This window comes from Tympanuchus pallidicinctus, unplaced genomic scaffold (genome assembly GCF_026119805.1).
Source record: "Tympanuchus pallidicinctus isolate F22 unplaced genomic scaffold, pur_lepc_1.0 scaffold7, whole genome shotgun sequence".
Classification (NCBI taxonomy): Eukaryota; Metazoa; Chordata; class Aves; order Galliformes; family Phasianidae; genus Tympanuchus; species Tympanuchus pallidicinctus.
In genome coordinates, this window is record NW_026294791.1 from 15281133 (window position 1) to 15300043 (window position 18911).

An 18911-nucleotide genomic window follows, 5' to 3' on the forward strand; every position below is an offset into this window, starting at 1 on the left:
CCTCTCGGGGCGGGCCTCCCGCTCTGCCTACCAATAGCAGCGCGCCTCCCCGCGGCCCGCAGTCCCATTGGCCGCGGCCGCGGCTTCCGCCGAGGGCCGGGATTGGTCGCGGAGGGGCGGTCGGCAAAAGGCGGCAGCGGGCAAAACTTCGGTGCGTCGCGGCAGCCGCGTGAGTGAGTCCCGCGCGCGTCCCCGAGCCCCCTCACACCCCCTCGCGCCCCCGCTCCTCGCTGCACTGCGGCCGGTTCCGCGCGGCCTTCCGTTAGGCATCGACGCGGCTTGCTCGTCCCCCGCCTCCGCTGCGGTCCCTCGGCGCTTCTCCTGCAGCCCGTCCTGGGGAGGCCCCGCTCCGCGCCGGGCCGATGCCCGCATGTGATCCCGGCAGGGCGGGGCGGGAGGGCTGCGGGACGTGGGCCGGCGGCCCCGCTTCTCCGTGCCCGACGGGGGAGCAGCCCGCGGGGTCCGGCCCCGTTTCCCGCACGGCGCGTGCCTCGAAGCTCCGGCCCGCTGCTATTGATGCCCGCGGCATGGCGTGTCTGACCGGGAGCCTCGCTGCGAGGGCTGCGCGTAATGCTAACCCGCCGTGACACGTTCCGCGTGTGCGCCCTTTGTCTGCGAGTACCGGCCTTCTCTAGCTCGAGTCCTGCGTGCGCTGTTGGTGCTGCTCGAGTCGCGGTGCTCCCGGTGGCTCTGTGGCAGTTGGCGATGCTGCAGCCGAGGACGGCCGCTGAGCGCTGGGGACCTGACCCGAGAGGCCCTGGAGCTGTGTGAGCCGTATGGCCGCCACCGCCTGCACCTCGCTCATTTCCAGGCCGTGCAGAACTTTTTTACTGTGATGGAAGCTGGAACACGTGAGGGTGAACTGAGCTGAAACTTTGCATCATCTCCATCTTCCTCTTTTTTTCTCTCAGATGATCCCTTTTGAATGTTTTGTAACATAAAAACTGGATGCCTGACTTGAAACTCCATCAGGTTCCATTTTACAACCGCGAGGCCCACTTCCAAGTTTGTAAACTGTTTTAAAATATATTCAGGTATTCCCGGCATTCAGTTCTGCAGCCATCAGCACCTGTTTAACACAAAGCAATGGAAGGGGCACCCTGTGTTACTGAGCCCCCTCTGCCCTGCCCATGTTCCCGAGGTCCTGCAGGCTGAGCAGTTTTGCTTCCAGCTTCCTGAACGTGTCAGCCTTGCACTGGCAGAAGCTGGAGCTGGGGTTCCATTTCAGCATGCTGGTTACAGCAAGCTCTGCCGTGCGCTGATGGGCTGTCCTTGCTCTGCTAATGAGGCCGTGTTCAGGGCACTCCTTGCTCTGCTAATGAGGCCATGCCATTGCAGGTTTGGAACAGGCTCGTCTGCCTGCTCAGCACTAGCAGGGCAGTGCCTACCTGTGAAAGGCTGCAGAGTGCTGCCTCGCTCCATGAGCCTCCAAGTTGCATTCTCCAGCAGAGTTCCCTCACAGAAAGAGGCTGTCGCCTGTCCCCATTCTGCTGCCTGAGAATGACAGAATAAAGGTAGCCAGGATTCTCAGGGGACAAAATGTATTTCTAGCTTGCTGAAATAGGTGAATCTTTCATCTGATGCTTTTCAAAATACGTTCTCCTCTTGTAGAATAGTTCAGGCAGAACTTTGTGGGCTCGGCAAAGGTACAAGCAAGGAAGATCCTCGAGAAAAAATGGTGCCACTGTGAGAGGCAGTGGTGTTGAGCTCCTCTGTCGCTGTTTGTCCTTCGCTGGTGCTCTGCATCTTTCTTCATGAAATAGGATTATCTTTTTTTTTTTAATTGTACATTAGTACAATAATTTACACCTTTTCTTGCAAGATTTGGGAAGAATCATTTCAAAATAAATATGCTCTATTATTTATATGAGAGATTAGAACAAATAATCATGCTTTTGGGTTATGTTCTCTAGAAAAGGGGGATATCTCACATATTGAGAAGATTTCAGGTTTTCAGGTTTTATGTCTTGCAGCTAATTTCTTGTGGACCAGTTCCCCACTTTTCAAAGCAAATTTCAGAAAAAATACATAGCTTTAACATGAATGAGCAAACACTCCACATAGAAGAAAATCATTTGTCTCTAAGCTTATCCTGCTTTCTTCCTTCTCTTCCCCTTTCTTACCTTTTACTGGAGATCAAGTGGGTTTACTGGTTTGATTTTCTCTGGGATGGTAGGTGCCTTGCAATTTTAGGCAGCGCAGAGGAATTCCTCACACTCTGAGTGTGGGGCACTGAGTGTAGTATCACATAAGGTTGCTCCCTCAAGTGTCCAGAAGTGGTTTTCAGGGTCTTGGATTTTTTTTCTTTAGTTTTGTGATGGAGACAGAGTCCAAGTCTCACTGTGATGAGCAGCACCCTCATCAGGCTGAAGACACAAGCAGAAAGCTTGCGCCAAACAGTAAGCTTTCAGGTACGTGCTTAAACAGGGACTGCTAACAACACGTTTTGGTGTTGATGTGCTTCTTCATCACTTCAGGAAGTTTTAACATCAACTGTCATATTGTATAAAGAATTAATGAAATGAGAACATTTGAAATTGTGATTGACATCAAGCATATTCCTGCTTTCCACGTGGCTACAGTTCATCAGCAGTAGTTTGTCACAATTCCTTTATCCCATTTATTTATTACAGAATATATTATTTTAAGGGATAATATAATTCCAAAATGGACTTCTTGAGAATAAAATTCCCTTACCAGACAGTGTCTCAACAGTAATATTTGCCTTTTAAAATAAAATCACCAGCCTTGGCCTTAAATATCTGTAGATGTGTTGGTGTGCACAAACACACTGTTCTTGCTCATGCAAGAGAAGCTAAAGTACAGACACGTGCACTGATAGTGGTTTTGTTGCTGTTTTTATTTTGTTTGTTTATGACTTAAATCTGGGTGTTCTGTACACAGGCACCATCCTTGCTCAGTAATTGCTGGTGGTCAGACAGTTTATATATAATGGCTACTGATTTTCCTAGAAATAGTCCTCTGTCATTTTGCTGCACATCCGTGTCCATACTTAGAGCAATGCTGAATAGCATTTGATGTCTCACTTTGCAAATGCTTTTAATTCTGGGAAGTAAATAAATTGCTTTAAAATCTAGCAGAAAACATTGCAAAGAGTGGCTGCATTTTTAAATTGTGTTGTGCCAACAATGGAGCGAGCACTATGCCCAGCTGGGGATTCAGACTCCTGGAAGAGAATGGATGATGTTTATGCAGCTAACAACAAGGACAGTCAATGTTTGTTTGCTTTGGGGATCTTTCACATGCGAAACTATGTTGAGTTGCTAAATTTTCTCAGTGCCTAAGATATGTACTCCTCTGGTGTACGATCACTCAGCTATTAGAGCTCTGATAACATTCAACTCCTTCAACTCGGTTGCACAAAACCAAGTAGCTGGCAGATTGTACTGCAGCAGTTGCAAGAGCTTTTCATTACTGCTACTATCTACCATAGGGCCATTGGTCTGGTGACAAGTTAAAAGTCAGCTTTAAGTCTGATCTGCTAGTTTCTGATCTGATATGCTAGACTTAAAAGATGTGGGCTTCAAGTCTTTATTGGAGTCATTTGCGTTTTGCCAAGGTTAAGTCCTTTTTTTCAACCAAACAATTTTACTGGAGCATTTCCAGTGCAAATTCGGTGTGATCAGTAAGAATTGAAGCTTAAGCTCCTCTTTTCAGAAGCCAAACTCAGATATGAGTGCTGGAACAAAACTGTAGGTTGCTTTATTTGGAGCAGGTTGCATAGCAATCTAGTTCTAAACAAGGCAATTCTGACAGAGCTGTTAAGATGCATATCAGCATTTCGAACCATTTGCTATGCCTGTCCTATGGCACACAGCCTCTAGGCATGAATGTCTGTCTAGGATATTACAGAACTAATAATATTCCTATCTTGAGCAGTAAGACCCATGTTTTACCAATGCGATAGAATTTATATTTTTATTAAATTGAATTTATTATTCATTTTTAGGATGAAAATGATGAACTTTCGGGTTTTTTTTCCATTTGATGTAGTTTCCAAATAGCATTTTTTTCATATTTCTGCATAATCAAATGTTCTTTAACCCTACTTCATACGCAGCTTCAAGAGAAATAGAGAACAATTAAAATAGAAGCATTCAGGAACTGAATGGAAAGCTAAGTTTTGGGAGGAATGCAGTTCAACATCCTTGTCCTGCCATCTAGTGATTGCAGCACAAAGTACAATAATTTAAATGCAAAGCAAATATGCTTTTTGGCATTTACTATTGTAACAGTTTAAAAGATTTAAGTTTAAAAGATTATAGTGGTGATCTTAAATAATAATAATTTTCCTACATTTTTGATTCTTGGTTTGCATCTCGTGGATGTGCTCCTTTGCTTACATAAACAACTATTATAGTTCTGTCTTTTGTGGCGTTGACATTGCATGTCTTAGGGAACACTAATCAGTGAGCATTAATCATGTGAAGTTTTACAAGAACAGCTTTTCCTCTCAGGAATTTCTAGGTGGCAGGTAGGTAAAATTTTTTGAAATGCTGCAGCATGGAAGGGAATGTGAAGAAGATGATCAATTAGGCAGACAGTAATGCCAGCAAGGATAGGTACCCCTCGCCTGTTTTTCCTTCAGTTTGTCAAGTTGCAGTACTAGAAATTGATGTAGATTTATGATCTGAATTACAGACCAGATACTGAATCGAGCAATAAAATTCTCAACTGATTTTCCCCATTCTTTCCACAGCAGGAATAAAAAAAGATATCGAAAAACTTTATGAAGCAGTGCCACAGCTTGTAAATGTGTTCAAAATTAAGGAAAAAATTGGAGAAGGTAAATGTTTTATTGTAGCGTACTTAAACTTACTTCTGTTTTGGAATGTATAACTTAGCAGATATAAATCTAAGATGCCAATACAAGCTATTTAAGCCAGATGCCTTTTGATTTACTTTTAGGTGTATACAGACAGTACTCCGTTCTTTTTTTACATGGAAAATCTATTTATGTGCATTTATGTTTTGACATATTTAATTACTAGGTTTGTTTCTGCTGAAACTGAGGGCAGAAGTGGAGGAGGAGGCTAGAATATTATAGCTGCTTTAGTTTCTTTGTTGTTGTTGCTGGGTTTTGTTTTTAGGATATACAGGATCAAATTTTGGAACACTTAGGTACTCCTGACCTTCAGTGGATACTATTGTAGATACTCTATTAGAAGGTAGGTACGACTGCAAGTAGATTCCTAGTGCCTTCTGAGTCTGGGACTTCAGCACTTTTTGAAACTTTACTCAGGAATGACACTCCAGCAAAGATGTGTATGAGAAGCAGGGTAGCTTTGTAGCTGTTTTGCAGTGGAATAACAGCGATGGCAAACCAGGGGGCTTAAAGATTGTCTGTCAAAGAAAGTAAAAAGTGCCATTCTGCACAGTGATCCAAAATTTCTAGAAAACGTGCAGTTCTGTTTGTCATAAATAAGATAGTCAAGCTAAATCTCCAGTTATGAATAGTACTCCAGTTTCTCTCCTGGGAGCAAACAATGCTCTTGAAAGCCAAAAATACCACTAGCAGTTCTGTGGCATAAAGACAAGACAAGCTTCAACTTAGGATTCCATTCAGGAGTCTGTTTTGTTTTAGCAGTTCTCACCACCAAAAAGAAGGTCTTAGGTCAACTCAGTAACCCATGTTGCTATGAGCAATTCTATTTGATTTATGGGACACTAGGTTTTTTTACGACTGCAAGAAGTATTTAGAAGCTTTCCTGGCATTTTGATGTATGTATATGCTTACAGACTGTTAAATTTAATGTGACACAAACACGGTAGTTAAAATATAATCAAAAGTAAATTTGAACTGCTTGTTCATAGGGAAGAATGCTCTGACTTGTATGTTCAGGTGTCTCAGATCATTAGGATAAATTAACCTTCCCAGAGATATTTTAGGATATCCTTAAAACTGTAACAGATAAAACTGTAATAATAAAACTTAAAGCTGTAATATTATTGTACAGTGTGAATGCTCTCTTTCTCAAAGGAGTCTATAATGTTCTGTCTATGTGGTATTGCTGGAGGCCAACAAATAGTAAAGCTATACCTTTATAAGGTAGGAAAGAAGCCTTACTTTATAAATAAGATAACAGAATTAAGGAAAATGTAATGATGTCAGAAGTTCCTTGAGTAGCAAAAGCAGTGCTAGCCAGATTAGCATTAGATAGCTGACTTACATTGCAGAGAAAGAAGAGTTGGATGTCAGATGAAAGAGAGCTACCTAAACAAGAAAGCAAATCAAAGACAGGAAAATTTACATTCAAAGAGCTCTATGTCCCCGGCAAGTTAGACAGTGTAACATTTGCATTTTTACTGACATTAAAAAAATTGTATACAAGATCACTGAATTCAGTAATAGAAAAAAGAAACTGCCTATTCTCTCTTCTAAAATCTGCTTTTGACGTAGTGTCAGATGTGCTGTAAGACTGTGAACATTTAGATCATTTCTGTAAAAATCTGAATTGACTTAATTAAAGTTGCTTTTCTCCCTGTTTTACAGGTACTTTTAGTTCTGTTTACTTGGCCACAGCGCAACTACAAACAGGATGTGAAGAAAAAATGGCTCTGAAGCACTTGATTCCAACCAGTCACCCTCTGCGAATTGCTGCTGAACTTCAGTGCCTCACAGTAGCAGGGTACTTTTAAAAAATTATGATTGTCATGATTAAAATGCTGAATGTTGTCTTGCTGCTCTGCATTTATGTATGTAAAGTTTAGGTGCTTCACTTGCATTTTTATTTTTTTTAATCTCAGAAATGTTTGAGACTTATAGCAGGAGCAAATAAGAAATGGATTCTTATCTGTAAGGAATGTCCTCTTTTGCTGGTCTCAGTTTGCAGACCATACTACATTTTCCATCTGAGAAGTTCCATAATGTATGTATGTGGGAACAGCTGCTTGGAAAAAATAATCTCTTAATAAGAAATTAAAGTTTTGGAAATGAATTCTAGTCACCAATGTGCTCAATAGCACATTTTTAGAGTAGCCAGTGTTTTTAGAGTAGCCAGCATTGTGAACTCCTACATCTAAATGCAGTGGTAACTACCAACTGTGGCCCCCTGATCTGTAGAGCCCTCATCTCAAACTGCAGAATTCAAATGGAACACAAGTACAACATAATTCCTGCTAATAAGACTGTTGCCAAAGTATAAATCAGATATTACAAGAAAGCCAGACTGAAGTTTACAGGAAATAAAGGAAAATCAAAATTCATCTTCTGGTCTTTGTTCAATGACGTTACTTCTCTTTTTTAGGGGACAAGACAACGTTATGGGAGTTAAATATTGCTTTAGGAAGAATGATCACGTGGTTATTGTTATGCCATATCTGGAACATGAATCCTTCTTGGTGAGTCCCAGACTTCTTATGTGTAATAAAACTTCTTAATTGAACGTAGTTGCATAATAATAGTATCCAAATAATCTTTCAGGACATTCTGAATTCTCTTTCCTTTGAAGAAGCAAAAGAATACATGTTTAACCTGTTTAAAGCACTGAGGCGCATTCATCACTTTGGTATTGTTCATCGTGACGTCAAACCCAGTAACTTCCTCTACAACAGGAGGCTGAAGCAGTAAGTCTGTCCAGATGTCCGTAGTGTGATCTCGTCTGGGGATGTGTGTCTTGGCAGAACAGATTAAATGAGGCTTTTGGTTTTCTTCCTTCCAGCTGCCTAACATGTGCTTAACTAATAAAGCTAAAAAAGGCTTTGTATTTGTAAAACTTTTATTTCTGTGTTTAGGGACTTGAGAATGGAAAGATTTTTTTTAGCATTTAATTTAACGTCTGCCTTACAGAGCGTCAAGTACCTGAAAAAGTGAAAATTTACTGTTGAGTATAGATACAACATTTTTTAATAAAAATGAGAATAAAATCAGTAACGGCCTGAAAAAAAGCTAATAGGTACTTGTTAAGCATAGGCTGGTATTTGTAACTTTCTACTCATGAATTTTTATAACTAATGTATTTGGTATCTGAAGACTAAGAAGTCATGTACTGCTTTTTGTTTTGGAATGGATTGAGTAATGTTTCATTGCTAGCGGTCCTGTGGTGACCAGTGAGAAGGGTGCAATTAGTGAAGGTCTGGTGGAGAAAGAATCTGATTAAAGATAAGTGATTTACAGTGGCATTGCTTGAGGTTTGGCAAACTCTTAGCATTGTTATTATTCCAGCTGCCTTCACTGCTGCATTGTGCCTCTGTCCCTGACAGGTCAGTTCACTTGGCTGCTTTTTGAGGTAATTCGGAACTGCAGAATGAGAACCCAAGAAAGAGATTACTGGGTATAATTTTCAAAATGTCAGCGGTGAAAGTACACTTGAAAAGCTTACAAGAAACAGCAAAGTAAGAGAAATAGGTGTGGTGTAAAAGTGAAGGGACAAACAGAGCCAGACAGATGAGACAGAGCACAAGGAAAAAAAGAACAGAGTTGCTGGTGGCAGCACATAAGCAACATGAGAAGTAAAATGTGAATAAACAAGTAATAAGTAGTTGATAAAACTGATTGATACTTTTTGACTCTTGATTCTAACTTTGTTTCTTTTAGGTATGCCTTGGTAGATTTTGGCTTGGCACAAGGAACTCCTGATACAAAAATTGAACTTCTCAAAACTGCCCGTTCTGAAGGCCAGCAGGGAAGTTACTCACAAAAGAGTCCCAGCATAGCTTTGGGAAATGGGGATTCTCTCGCTGTCACAGCACCTAGACAGATTGCTCACCAGTTAGCATCAAGAGCATCTGACAAAAGCTCACTCTCCAGCTCACACTCAAAAACACAGATTAAACAAGGAAGAGGAGGAAAGGTTATCAGTTGCTTTCATTAATATTTTTGCATGTTTAATGTATTTTTTTATCCAACAGGGGGAGATGTAATACCTGAACAAAAGCTGTGCTGATCTTGCAGATTTGATGCACTGAACCAATTTTCACATTGGAGCAGCTAGTTTTATGTAACACTATTGGCGTCATCCTGTATCTGTTAGATATAATTCAGCATTGAAAGCTGCATAAAACTCTAGCATGAGTTACTCTAGACAACCCTAAATCTTTTTTAAGCCCACATGCTGTTAAACTCCTCCCCAAACCAATAATTATTTGTGTATGCTTACTTGCATATATATAACAAACGCAAAACAGATGGCATTTCAGATCAGCTTGGGGCACGTGAGTTGTGATTAACTCTGTGAGCACATTTGTTGTTCTGTCTAGATGATGTTTTCTTCACAGTGAACTAATGCCTGAAAATGACTTACCGCGTAGGTGTTTCAGTTTTATGTCACTGAACACAGTTCTTGAACTGCCAGTGACCAGCTGAGCGCTGGATAAGATCCTTACTGTATTCTTGGTTGATGTTGTAGGAGGATTCTGTGCACCATTCTGCCCAACGCTCTGTCTTTGGAGAGAGGAATTTCAACATCTATTGTTCCACATACCAGGAGAACTCAAATACAAAAGTAAGAAACATGACTCATCAGTAAGAGCAATTTGTTACGTCTTAGAGAAATTATAGAACTAGTTCTATAAGATTGGGCAGAACCCTGTGAAACTAAAGTTCTCAGCTGACAATTAAGAATACAGATTATTAAGTGTGACTTCACTGAAAGGCTTGAAGAGTTTTTCACTTGTTTCAGTCCCTTTTGAAACTCCTGAAGAGGTGTTATTTGCATGTCTCCCCAACTCATCTTCTCTCTATGTTAGTTGGTATCTTTCCTACACATGTACCTTTCCCCCAAGATGTCTTTAGTTTGTGAAGCTTTAGCTTGTTATTTTGCAACTGAAGTTGTAGAGAAAACAAGTATGTAATAAATGTTTTCATTTTGTTGTTAAGAATTAATTTGATATGGAGAAAAACCCCCATGTATATTAGAAGGCTTGTCTAGCAATGATCATCTTACTGTAGAATTAAAACTAGTACTACTTTGGTTGTGGCATTAACTATTTCATACAGGTTTTTTTTACTAATGTTGAATCAAAAGAATGCTTGAAAAATTATGCTGACTTGAAAAAAAAAAGCTTTGAAGTTTCAAAATATCTACTGGATATTAATTTTTGTAACCACTGAAAAATGAAGTACATTTATAGATATTACGATTTGGTAGAAAGATTTGCTATCTCCTGTTTTAGAATTGGAGCTCCTTGCTGATGAGAGTCTTTTCAGTAGTTTTGAGACAGGTATCTATGTATAAAGGGAAGCTTCTTAAATAGTGCACCTTCTAAAAAAAATATCTGTGTTGCAGCTCATTAAACAATCTAAAATGATAGATGTTTCATCTAGAAAGTTAGTAACAAAGAAGAAGATTATTTCTACCAAAGCAGTGAGCAGGAAAGCTGCCAGTGGTTGTCCGTCAAACCTGACCTGTGACTGTTACGCAACGGACAGAGTTTGCAGTGTTTGCCTTTCAAGGTAATTTGCTTCAACAATGCTGTAAAATTACTTACTATGCTGTCAAACAAGGTCAAAAAGCTTGAATTTACTGGAGAGCTGTTTTTGTAGATGAAAGACAAGCATTTGTGCAGCCCTTACGACACTAGGTGTGCTCTTCAAAAAGAACAGTTCGTGGAATTTGTGCAGTAATCAGTTCACTGCTGTCTGCAGTAAGAGATTCCCTGTTAATGATTTTCTGTTGCTGTTGTATTTAATTATCTGCCTACATGTGTTGTAGAAGATAACCTGAGTTACAACACTTAGACAACAGTCTGTCATTGAACAGTTATCTAATAGGCCTAAATTACGCCAGCTGCATTGAAATTCAGTGATTGAACTCTTGCTTTCTAAGAACTTAAGGTGAAATACATTCATCAGGCTGTTTGCATTCTGGAAATCATGAAACACAGAATAAAAAGGAAAGATGACAGTGCTGTATTACTTAATTTGAAATATTTTAATAGTCAACAGGCCAGAGAATCTAAATAACTCATTTAGGGGACAGAAATTTATGCAGAGAAATCTGCTTGGTAGTCATGAAACTGTGTGGTACCTCTCCCCTGTCAAAATACAATGTTATCAAAGTCAGTTCTGAAATTAAACATGAGGAATTTGCTAGACTCACAAAAAAGCTGACCTGTAGAAGGAAAGCTCTTTTGGACCTTCTTTTCAAAAGACTTTTAATAACAATCTCACAACTTTTAGTTAATCTAACAAGAAGTAAATTCTTGTCAACACTCAGAAATAGTGAGCCTTAGTTTGCTCTGGATAAATAGAAAGCCATAATATCCACACCCAAGAAACCAATGCATTTTGTGCCATTGGTTAATTAGTCTTCACTTGAAAGTTCCTTTGAAAACACGTGTTGTCATTGAATGAAACTGAAAATATTGTGACTGAAGTATGCAGTAAGTATTCTTTCTATGTATTATAACAAGACCAATAATATAATTGGTAATTATAATAAGGTTATTTCATATGAGCTAATAATTATACACTAGAAAATTATAAGATGCTTCAGACATAAAAACTGAATGAGACATTTACACATCTCACAAAAGTATATTCTGAAAATATTAAACATCATTATAATTAGAACTAATAGAAGCTGTAACAGATCCCAAGATGACGTGCCCAGCAAGTCTGGAGATGACAGCTTTGCCAGTTGAAGTAGACAAACAATGGGCTCCTGAGACACTCAGAAAAGAAATTCAGCACTTAAAGAGCTGTCAGGAAGATGATGCTTCAGAAAATAAGGCAACAGACATGAAAGGATGGGATCAGGTTCCTGATGAAGCATACGACCTACTACTAGACTTAAACCCTGCAACAAGAATAACTGCAAAAACTGAATAATGCAGATTTACACATCTGACAAAAGTATATTCTAAAAATATTAAACATCATTATAATTAAACATCATTTATTTCTGAATGTATCTATTCTAAACGTATTTGTCTCTTACAACAAGGTGTCAACAAGTTGCTCCCAGAGCAGGAACACCTGGATTCAGAGCACCAGAAGTACTGACAAAGTGCCCCACTCAGACAACAGGTACTACACAACAGACAAAAACTAAATGTCTTTCTTTTTTTCAAACCTATCATTTATGCACTGACATCATCTTTTGTATAGGAGGCTGTTTACACATGAAGTTCGTTTTATTATCCCTTTAACATTTATCAACCATTTCCCAATTTTAATTTAAAGTTCATTACTCAGAATAAGAAGGAACTAGGAATATTTTCCCATGTTTGAAACTTGAATGTCTTTATCCCTTTGAGGGGTACTGCCATGTGCAGGAGTTCAATAGCACGTGTTTTAAAAGAAAACAAAGTTGTAAGTTTTATCAAGTTTCTTGGCTCGTTGGCTTATTTATTCAAGAAAAATCTTAAATAAATCTTAGAGAGATATGCTTTAGGCTTTTCTGGACTGTTTGCCACATGTATTTTGCTGTCACAGGCATAATTAATTGTATGAGTGCAATTTTTATGTTTTTTATGAAGTGTTAGTTAATCAGTACTTTTCACTGGATTTTTTTTTCTTCTTTACTAATGCTGTAAATGGATAATCTGTACATTTTATGATTTTTTCTTACTAAGATTTTTAATTTTTCAGGGATAAAACCTATATGTTTCAGTAATCTGGTAAATATTGGGGCAGAACAAAGGGGTGGTTAATGCATTAGCTGACACAAGTAGGCTGGGAGAAACTCTGCGTACATGGAGAATTGGAGGACTGATACAAAGTTAAACATGTCATGTGTGACCAGAGGTTTTGATTATGAAAATGAAAGGTAGAAACCAACATTCTCAAAATCTGTATTTAAAATAAGTTGATAGCCATCTTTTTTGCTGAGCACTTTGTAAGAAAATAGTCGATTTGCAGCATTTGAAAGTGCTTATACACACTCAGACTAGCCTTACAATACATTTGATCATCATATCCCTTGATAGCTTAATGCTATTTCAGACAGGATCTGTGCTGTGGGCATGGCTGGGATTTCAAGAGGAATGGCAGCCTACTTGGAGTCACTGTGCCTGTGCAGTAACAGCCAGCTTTGAGAGCTAGGAGACATCCAGAAATCCAGGACAAGTTTAGACAATCCCTAAATCTGTCTAGACAGAATTTGTGCAGAAAGAAGACATACTTAAGAAATTTTGGACACAGGGTTGTCTTCAGTGTGCTTTCAGACAGTTTTCTGTTCTCTAGGGTAACGGAGGGCAGGATTACAGAAAATATGGGTAAATCTGGAAACCCTCGGGTGTGGCCCTAAAGGTATTGAGTCAGTGCTGCAAAGCTTCTGTAATATGTCAACAAAGTGCTTAACTAGAACTGGGTAGAATAATACTAATATTTATGAGATAATGCTATACTTGAGCTAACAACAAATCTCCTTACCCAATAACATCTGGGACTGCTGTAGTCACCTCCTTGTACTCCTGCCAATCTTGCTACTAGTTGTGGTCTTTGTGCCGAGACCAAGTTATCAGATGGATCCAGCTGGCTGTGCAGAGCTACCTTAAATAAGTGAGCCAGGTTTAAAACACAGAGAATACAACCCAAACCTACATCTCGGCCCTAAGCAGATCCAGTTACATTTTTTAACTTGATTTGTTCCTTTGTTTCCCCTTAATATGGTATCACTCACTAGTTAGATACTAACCACTAGGCAAATGCACAGAGAGGAATCATGATTTTGATGTCATTGCACAAGATCCCACAGTCTGCTGAAGATGCCAACCCTATCAGAACTGTAGGACTTAGTAGTAATTTCACTATATAATTGTCTGACAACATCAGGAAGAACTAAATAATTATCTTTAAAAGTCTTCACCTTAATGACTGTCCTTCCCAACCACATACTAAGGGTGATGCATAAAACTGTAAGCAGCTGGTGTGATCAACATCAACACAGTACTGCTAAAACTTTTTCATTGAAGATAAGATGCAGAATTCTTGCACACTGAATTATTGTACCCATAAATAACTTGGATTTTGATTTTTGTAAAAGACTTGAAACCTGTGTTTGTAGACCAACTTAGAAGTTTCAGAGCTCTTTGCCGTTTCTAGCTAAAATGTCAGACTTAATTACTGCATATTTTACTGCCTATTTTTGGAAGATATGCAGGATGACCAGAGGTTTATTTCCCAACTTAATTTTTCTCTTTAGAATTTGAGAGTTCTTCAGACTCTCTCCTTCACTTTCCTTGCCATCTCTCAAAATGTGCAACTTAGCCAAAAAATTACAGCAGACAGGTATTCTTATAACTTTCATTATTAAAGTTTCCATCATGCTTTGGCTTTTTCCATCAGAGAACTCCCTGTACTCTTCATAACACAATGAAAGTGATGAATAACTCTTACAGTTCTTAACAATCTTGTCAAGTGGTTTCATATTAGAGAGCAAGCAAGTCTGTAGTAAGACAAACCTTTTAGTTCATCTAACTGGCAACCTCAGTCCCAGAAAAGTAAGATTTACATTCAATTCTGAATTGTTTTGTATTCATGAACTTTTATATAAAGTTTTCTCCAATCTAACCAAACTTATTGAAGTATCAAAACTAGCCATTTTTTCCTCTCTCAGCTCCCTGATCAGAATAACTCCAAATGTTGTTTCAGTACATTTCTTAAAGCAAATTAATGAAATTACTCATGTGAGAAATTCTATAGACAAACATTCTCTATAAAAGAAGGCATCTGATTTTATTTACAAGTATACCAATTTGCACTGCTTGCTGAAGTGTTATCATTGTGACCACAGCCTGTAGGTAATTCAGAACATTGCTTTCTCTGATGACAACACTTCTGGTCATAATTTCTTTTTCAAGAATTTGGGATTTTGCTTTTGATGAAACTTTACTTGTTCTGCTTGCTTATTTGTTACTAAGCTTGCTTTCCATTACAGCAATTGACATGTGGTCTGCAGGAATTGTATTCCTTTCTCTGCTCAGTGGACGGTATCCATTTTACAAAGCGAGCGATGATTTAACTGCTTTGGCACAAATCATGACAGTTCGTGGATCTCGAGAAACCATTCAGGCTGCTAAAACTTTTGGTATGCAAACCTTAATTATGGGGAGGAGGGGAAAATGTATGCCTGGTCTGCTGTTTAATACAGTGATTTATGATCTAGTTGTGACTTGTTTTTATTTTAAACAAACTTTTAACTTTGGGAGTCACTTTGGAGGTAAGTCACACTTCTTGCATGCAAAATAACACTTATTTATACATGCATACAGAGTTTTAGGAGAGCTTTTATTTGTCTATCTTTTATAATTTTTTTATGAGGAGTAATTTATTCCGTGGATTTCCTAACTTTGCTGCCTTTCAGTAACTCAGGGCCACTTGAGGTGAAATATGCCAGCTAAATGTTTCCTACTTCTTAGAATTCTTGAAGTAATATTTATTCCTGCAAAATTTGCTATGGAGCCTTAAGTTGTATTGACTTAATATTTAGAGGATGTAAATCTTGCATTTTTATCCAACTTCAAGAAGGACCAGAAAAAACCAACCAACCAACCAAACAAAAAAAAGCCAGTAGAAAATGCAAGAGGGCCTGTTTGGAGGGAGAAGAAAAAGCACAAAAATAGAAATAGCCATTTTCCTTGACTGCAAGCCAAACATTAAAGCACTTGGTACCTGGAAGTGTAACTGACAGCATCAATTTTAATTCTCCAAACAGGTGTTTAAATCAGTAATATAAGCAATGAACTGAACTGGGTTTTAAGTTTTCAGTTCTGTTAAGATGAGGGTGAAATGGCAAATGGTGCTGTGTGGACTGAGTGACGACTTGTCAATTTATAACTTCATGTAAAAACACAGATCTGCTCTAAGCAGAGCTACTTCTGGCTTTCTGGGGCCCTTACTGTCAAACATGGCTGATTTGGGTTTTTTTAATTAGCTTTGAACTAATGTCAGTTAAGCTTCAATACTTGAAATTTCTCTGAAACAAACTTAAAAGTTGAGTCATAGAGCACATAAAATAAAATGTAACTTATTTTATTGTTAAAAAACTGACTGTAAAAACTATTTTTCTCTTAGGTAAATCAGTTCTGTGTACCCACGTTGTTCCAGCACAAAACTTACGAACCCTCTGTGAGAAGCTGAGAGGAACAAATAGCAGCTCTAACAGATCCCACGGTGACATGCCCAGCAAATCTGGAGACAACTCAGTTTTGCCAGTTGAAGTAGACAAACAATGTGCTCCTGAGACAATCAGAAAAGAAATTCAGCACTTAAAGAGCTGTCAGGAAGATGATGCTTCAGAAAATAAGGCAACAGACATGAAGGGATGGGATCAGGTTCCTGATGAAGCATACGATCTACTTGATAAGCTACTAGACTTAAACCCTGCAACAAGAATAACTGCAAAAGATGCTTTGCTGCATCCCTTTTTTAAGGACATGAGACTATGAGAACATGCTCTGTTCATGCTTTTGTACATTTTATGTGAAAATGAGATAATTAAGGAGTTTTAATCCATTGCCCTTACACTCATTGAAGTGCTATTACACTGTGCACAGCACTACTGAAATTGTCTCACAATTGGACTGCAAATGCAACTTCTTAAAAAATGCTTGCAGATGTAAATATTACATAAACGTTATTGAAATGTTCAAATCCTGAGATGCTTTTGAGGTGTTATTACTGTGCATACCTGTTCTCTAAGAAAATTAACTTTGATCTAAAACTAAAGAGTTTCTCACAATAAGATTAATGCTCAAGATACTCTCTCAAAACATAGAAATTTGCATTGAAGTACGACTGAAATGAAAAAGTGCTTGAGGGATTTTTTTCCATAATTGCATACCCCTGCTTTGTTTCCAATTAGTACCTGGGAGACTAAAGTGCACTAATTTTGTTGAGATGGTTTTCAGAGAACAGTTTTACTTCAGGAGTGTTGCTGGAACAGGGGCTAGATAGTGAAGTTTTATCATCAAAACAAAAGCATCACTGTTTTAAAAGTACTTCTTTTCCCTGTCCCTTTCTACGTAGGCAATAATGATAACTGCAGTTACTCATTTTGCATAGCCTGTATTTCTTCTATGCCATTGGTAGCTGTCAATACACAACAACTGTTGCCTTCAGAATGTCTTGTATGACATGTATGTTTGATTGCTGTTATGGAAACTGATTTTCACAGAACATCTTTTAAATAAAGGATTTGTTTTTATAACTTCAGAAGTGTGTCTAGAGATGATTCTATAAAAATAGTTAGGTAAGGTTTCCCTGTGGGATACTTCTGTTCAGGAAGAATTATGCAGCTTTCTTTTCTGCATAAATTCCTCAGTGATGTACAATACTTTTCAGATAGACCAGTGTATAGAGCTGTCATAGCGGAAGTATCTTAATTATCAAGGAAATCTTACTGCCTTACATTAAAAGCTGGCTAAATGTCTGGTCACAAGTAGGAATCCCCCCCTCCCATCCCTAGTACCCTCTAGCTTCATGAATTCGTTGCGTGAAGTCATTCTCAGCAGTTACCTCTTTGGAAACCCATCATGCTTTTGGAGACTGAAATTTAACATAGTGTTTTTCCAATTACATTTCTTGAAATGCTCATGTAGTTGTTGCTATAAAAGGTTACAGCCACTCCAGGAAAAGATTGCTGCTTTGATAACTTTTATATAAGCCTTCACAAAGAAGCTGGTAGTTACATCATGACCAGTGCTGTGCCTGAAGAGTGATTATTTCAGTACATTCAAAATCTCCAGTACAAAGTGATGGTAATATTGCCCTGTCCCTGGTGTCAGCTGTTAAAGAAAAATATCTGTAGATGTCAGACTACTAAGGGTGGGTTTCAGAAAATCTTGAAACCCACAGTACTCTGGGGCCCAGGTCTTAGTAACTTTTGCTGTTTATATAATTTCAACCCAGCACGTCACTGAGAAATTATTTATCTAGAGGAACTGTGGCCAAATTTGGCAAGCGATACTGTCTGCCAGTGTCTGCAGATGTATTGTTTCCTCCTACGTTCACTCATGCTGTCTGTAGTCTCATGAGAGCACTAGTTGATGGAAAAAAAAATGCCAACTATCTATTGTGAACTTTCTAAATCACTTCTGCTTTTTCAGCCCTCCTGCTCACCACTGCACTGATCAGATGCTTGCAGCAGGCACTGCAACCATTAATCACCATGTAAGTTTAATAATCAGAGCAGGAATATTCCTGCTGATGGTGCTTTTACTATTGTTAAGGGTAAATAAAATTCTGCAAGTAACAATTCTAAGCTTAGATTATTTGATAACAAGCTAGAACAAAGCATTGTTATTCTTCCTTCAGATAGCTATTTATTTAAAACGTCAGACATTACCTGGGAGTGGGATAAAACAAAGAAAAATGTTGGAAAACAGCAAGGAAACACTAGAGATGAACAACTAGTTGCCACTGAATTCTCCTTATCTCTCCAATGGTCCTACAGGTAAAAGCCAAGATAAAAGATTTCTTTAAGTTAAATTACTTGACATGTTTATAAAGTGGATGTGAATTTTGTGTCATGATAACTGCAATTAGGATGAACTGCATGCAGAAACAAGAGTGATACAACACATATTCAAGTAGTTGCAAGAAACAGCTGGAGCACTGTTAAGTTCTGGACATTGTGCTATAACAAGGATGTTAATACATTAGAAAGAAACCAAATAAGGCAGCAAAAATAAGCACAGACTTCATTGGATAAAGAAAAACTGATAGGAATAATCCTGAGAACAAAACATTAGGAGCAAATCTAAATACATTTGTGTATCTAGTGTAGGGAAGACAAGCTTATTCCTAGTCCTACGTAAGTCTAAGTGAGGAAATGGTGGCACATTTTAAGCTTACAGTATGTTTCCTTGTTGTAAATGACAATTAGGGAAGGGGAAGTCATCTTACTAGACGTGGTTGAAGAAGCACCTGCAAACCAGCAACAATTTTTTCTGGATAATACTGACAACAAAGTAGAAATGAATTTCCAAATCCTACCGAGATTGTA

General features: G+C 38.6%; 1 protein-coding gene and 1 long non-coding RNA gene across 4 annotated transcripts in view; one reads left to right on the forward strand and one right to left on the reverse strand.

Annotated features, from left to right (window-relative positions):
• Position 1: 1 nt before the first annotated feature.
• Positions 2-17094, forward strand: CDC7 (cell division cycle 7). Of its 3 annotated transcripts, none has more exons than XM_052666562.1 (12): positions 2-173; positions 2311-2411; positions 4724-4807; positions 6515-6650; positions 7269-7362; positions 7445-7587; positions 8558-8813; positions 9369-9464; positions 10248-10414; positions 11907-11989; positions 14844-14993; positions 15980-17094. In XM_052666562.1, the coding sequence occupies exons 2-12, from the start codon at positions 2318-2320 to the stop codon at positions 16351-16353; spliced, it is 1677 nt and encodes a 558-aa protein (XP_052522522.1). In that variant the 5' UTR covers positions 2-173; positions 2311-2317; the 3' UTR covers positions 16354-17094. The 3 variants fall into 3 exon arrangements, with proteins under 3 accessions (XP_052522522.1, XP_052522521.1, XP_052522523.1); XM_052666561.1 differs by having other exon boundaries at positions 52-173; positions 4721-4807; XM_052666563.1 differs by having other exon boundaries at positions 91-169; positions 4721-4807.
• LOC128072603 (uncharacterized) overlaps positions 7574-18911 on the reverse strand; it is a 49901-nt gene continuing 38563 nt past the window's right edge. The window contains exons 2-6 of the long non-coding RNA XR_008202374.1: positions 16029-16144; positions 13337-13452; positions 9264-9451; positions 8887-8986; positions 7574-8260 (exon numbers count right to left, since the gene is read on the reverse strand). This is a non-coding gene — a long non-coding RNA (uncharacterized LOC128072603). The remainder of the gene's footprint in view (positions 8261-8886; positions 8987-9263; positions 9452-13336; positions 13453-16028; positions 16145-18911) is intronic.

Coding starts and splice junctions, on each gene's coding strand:
- CDC7 (XM_052666561.1), top strand. CDS start 2,318: ATGGAGACAGAGTCCAAGTCTCACTGTGATGAGCAGCACCCTCATCAG. Junction 9,465..10,247: donor AGGAGAACTCAAATACAAAA/GTAAGAAACATG, acceptor TCTGTGTTGCAG/CTCATTAAACAATCTAAAAT. Junction 10,415..11,906: donor TGCAGTGTTTGCCTTTCAAG/GTAATTTGCTTC, acceptor TCTTACAACAAG/GTGTCAACAAGTTGCTCCCA.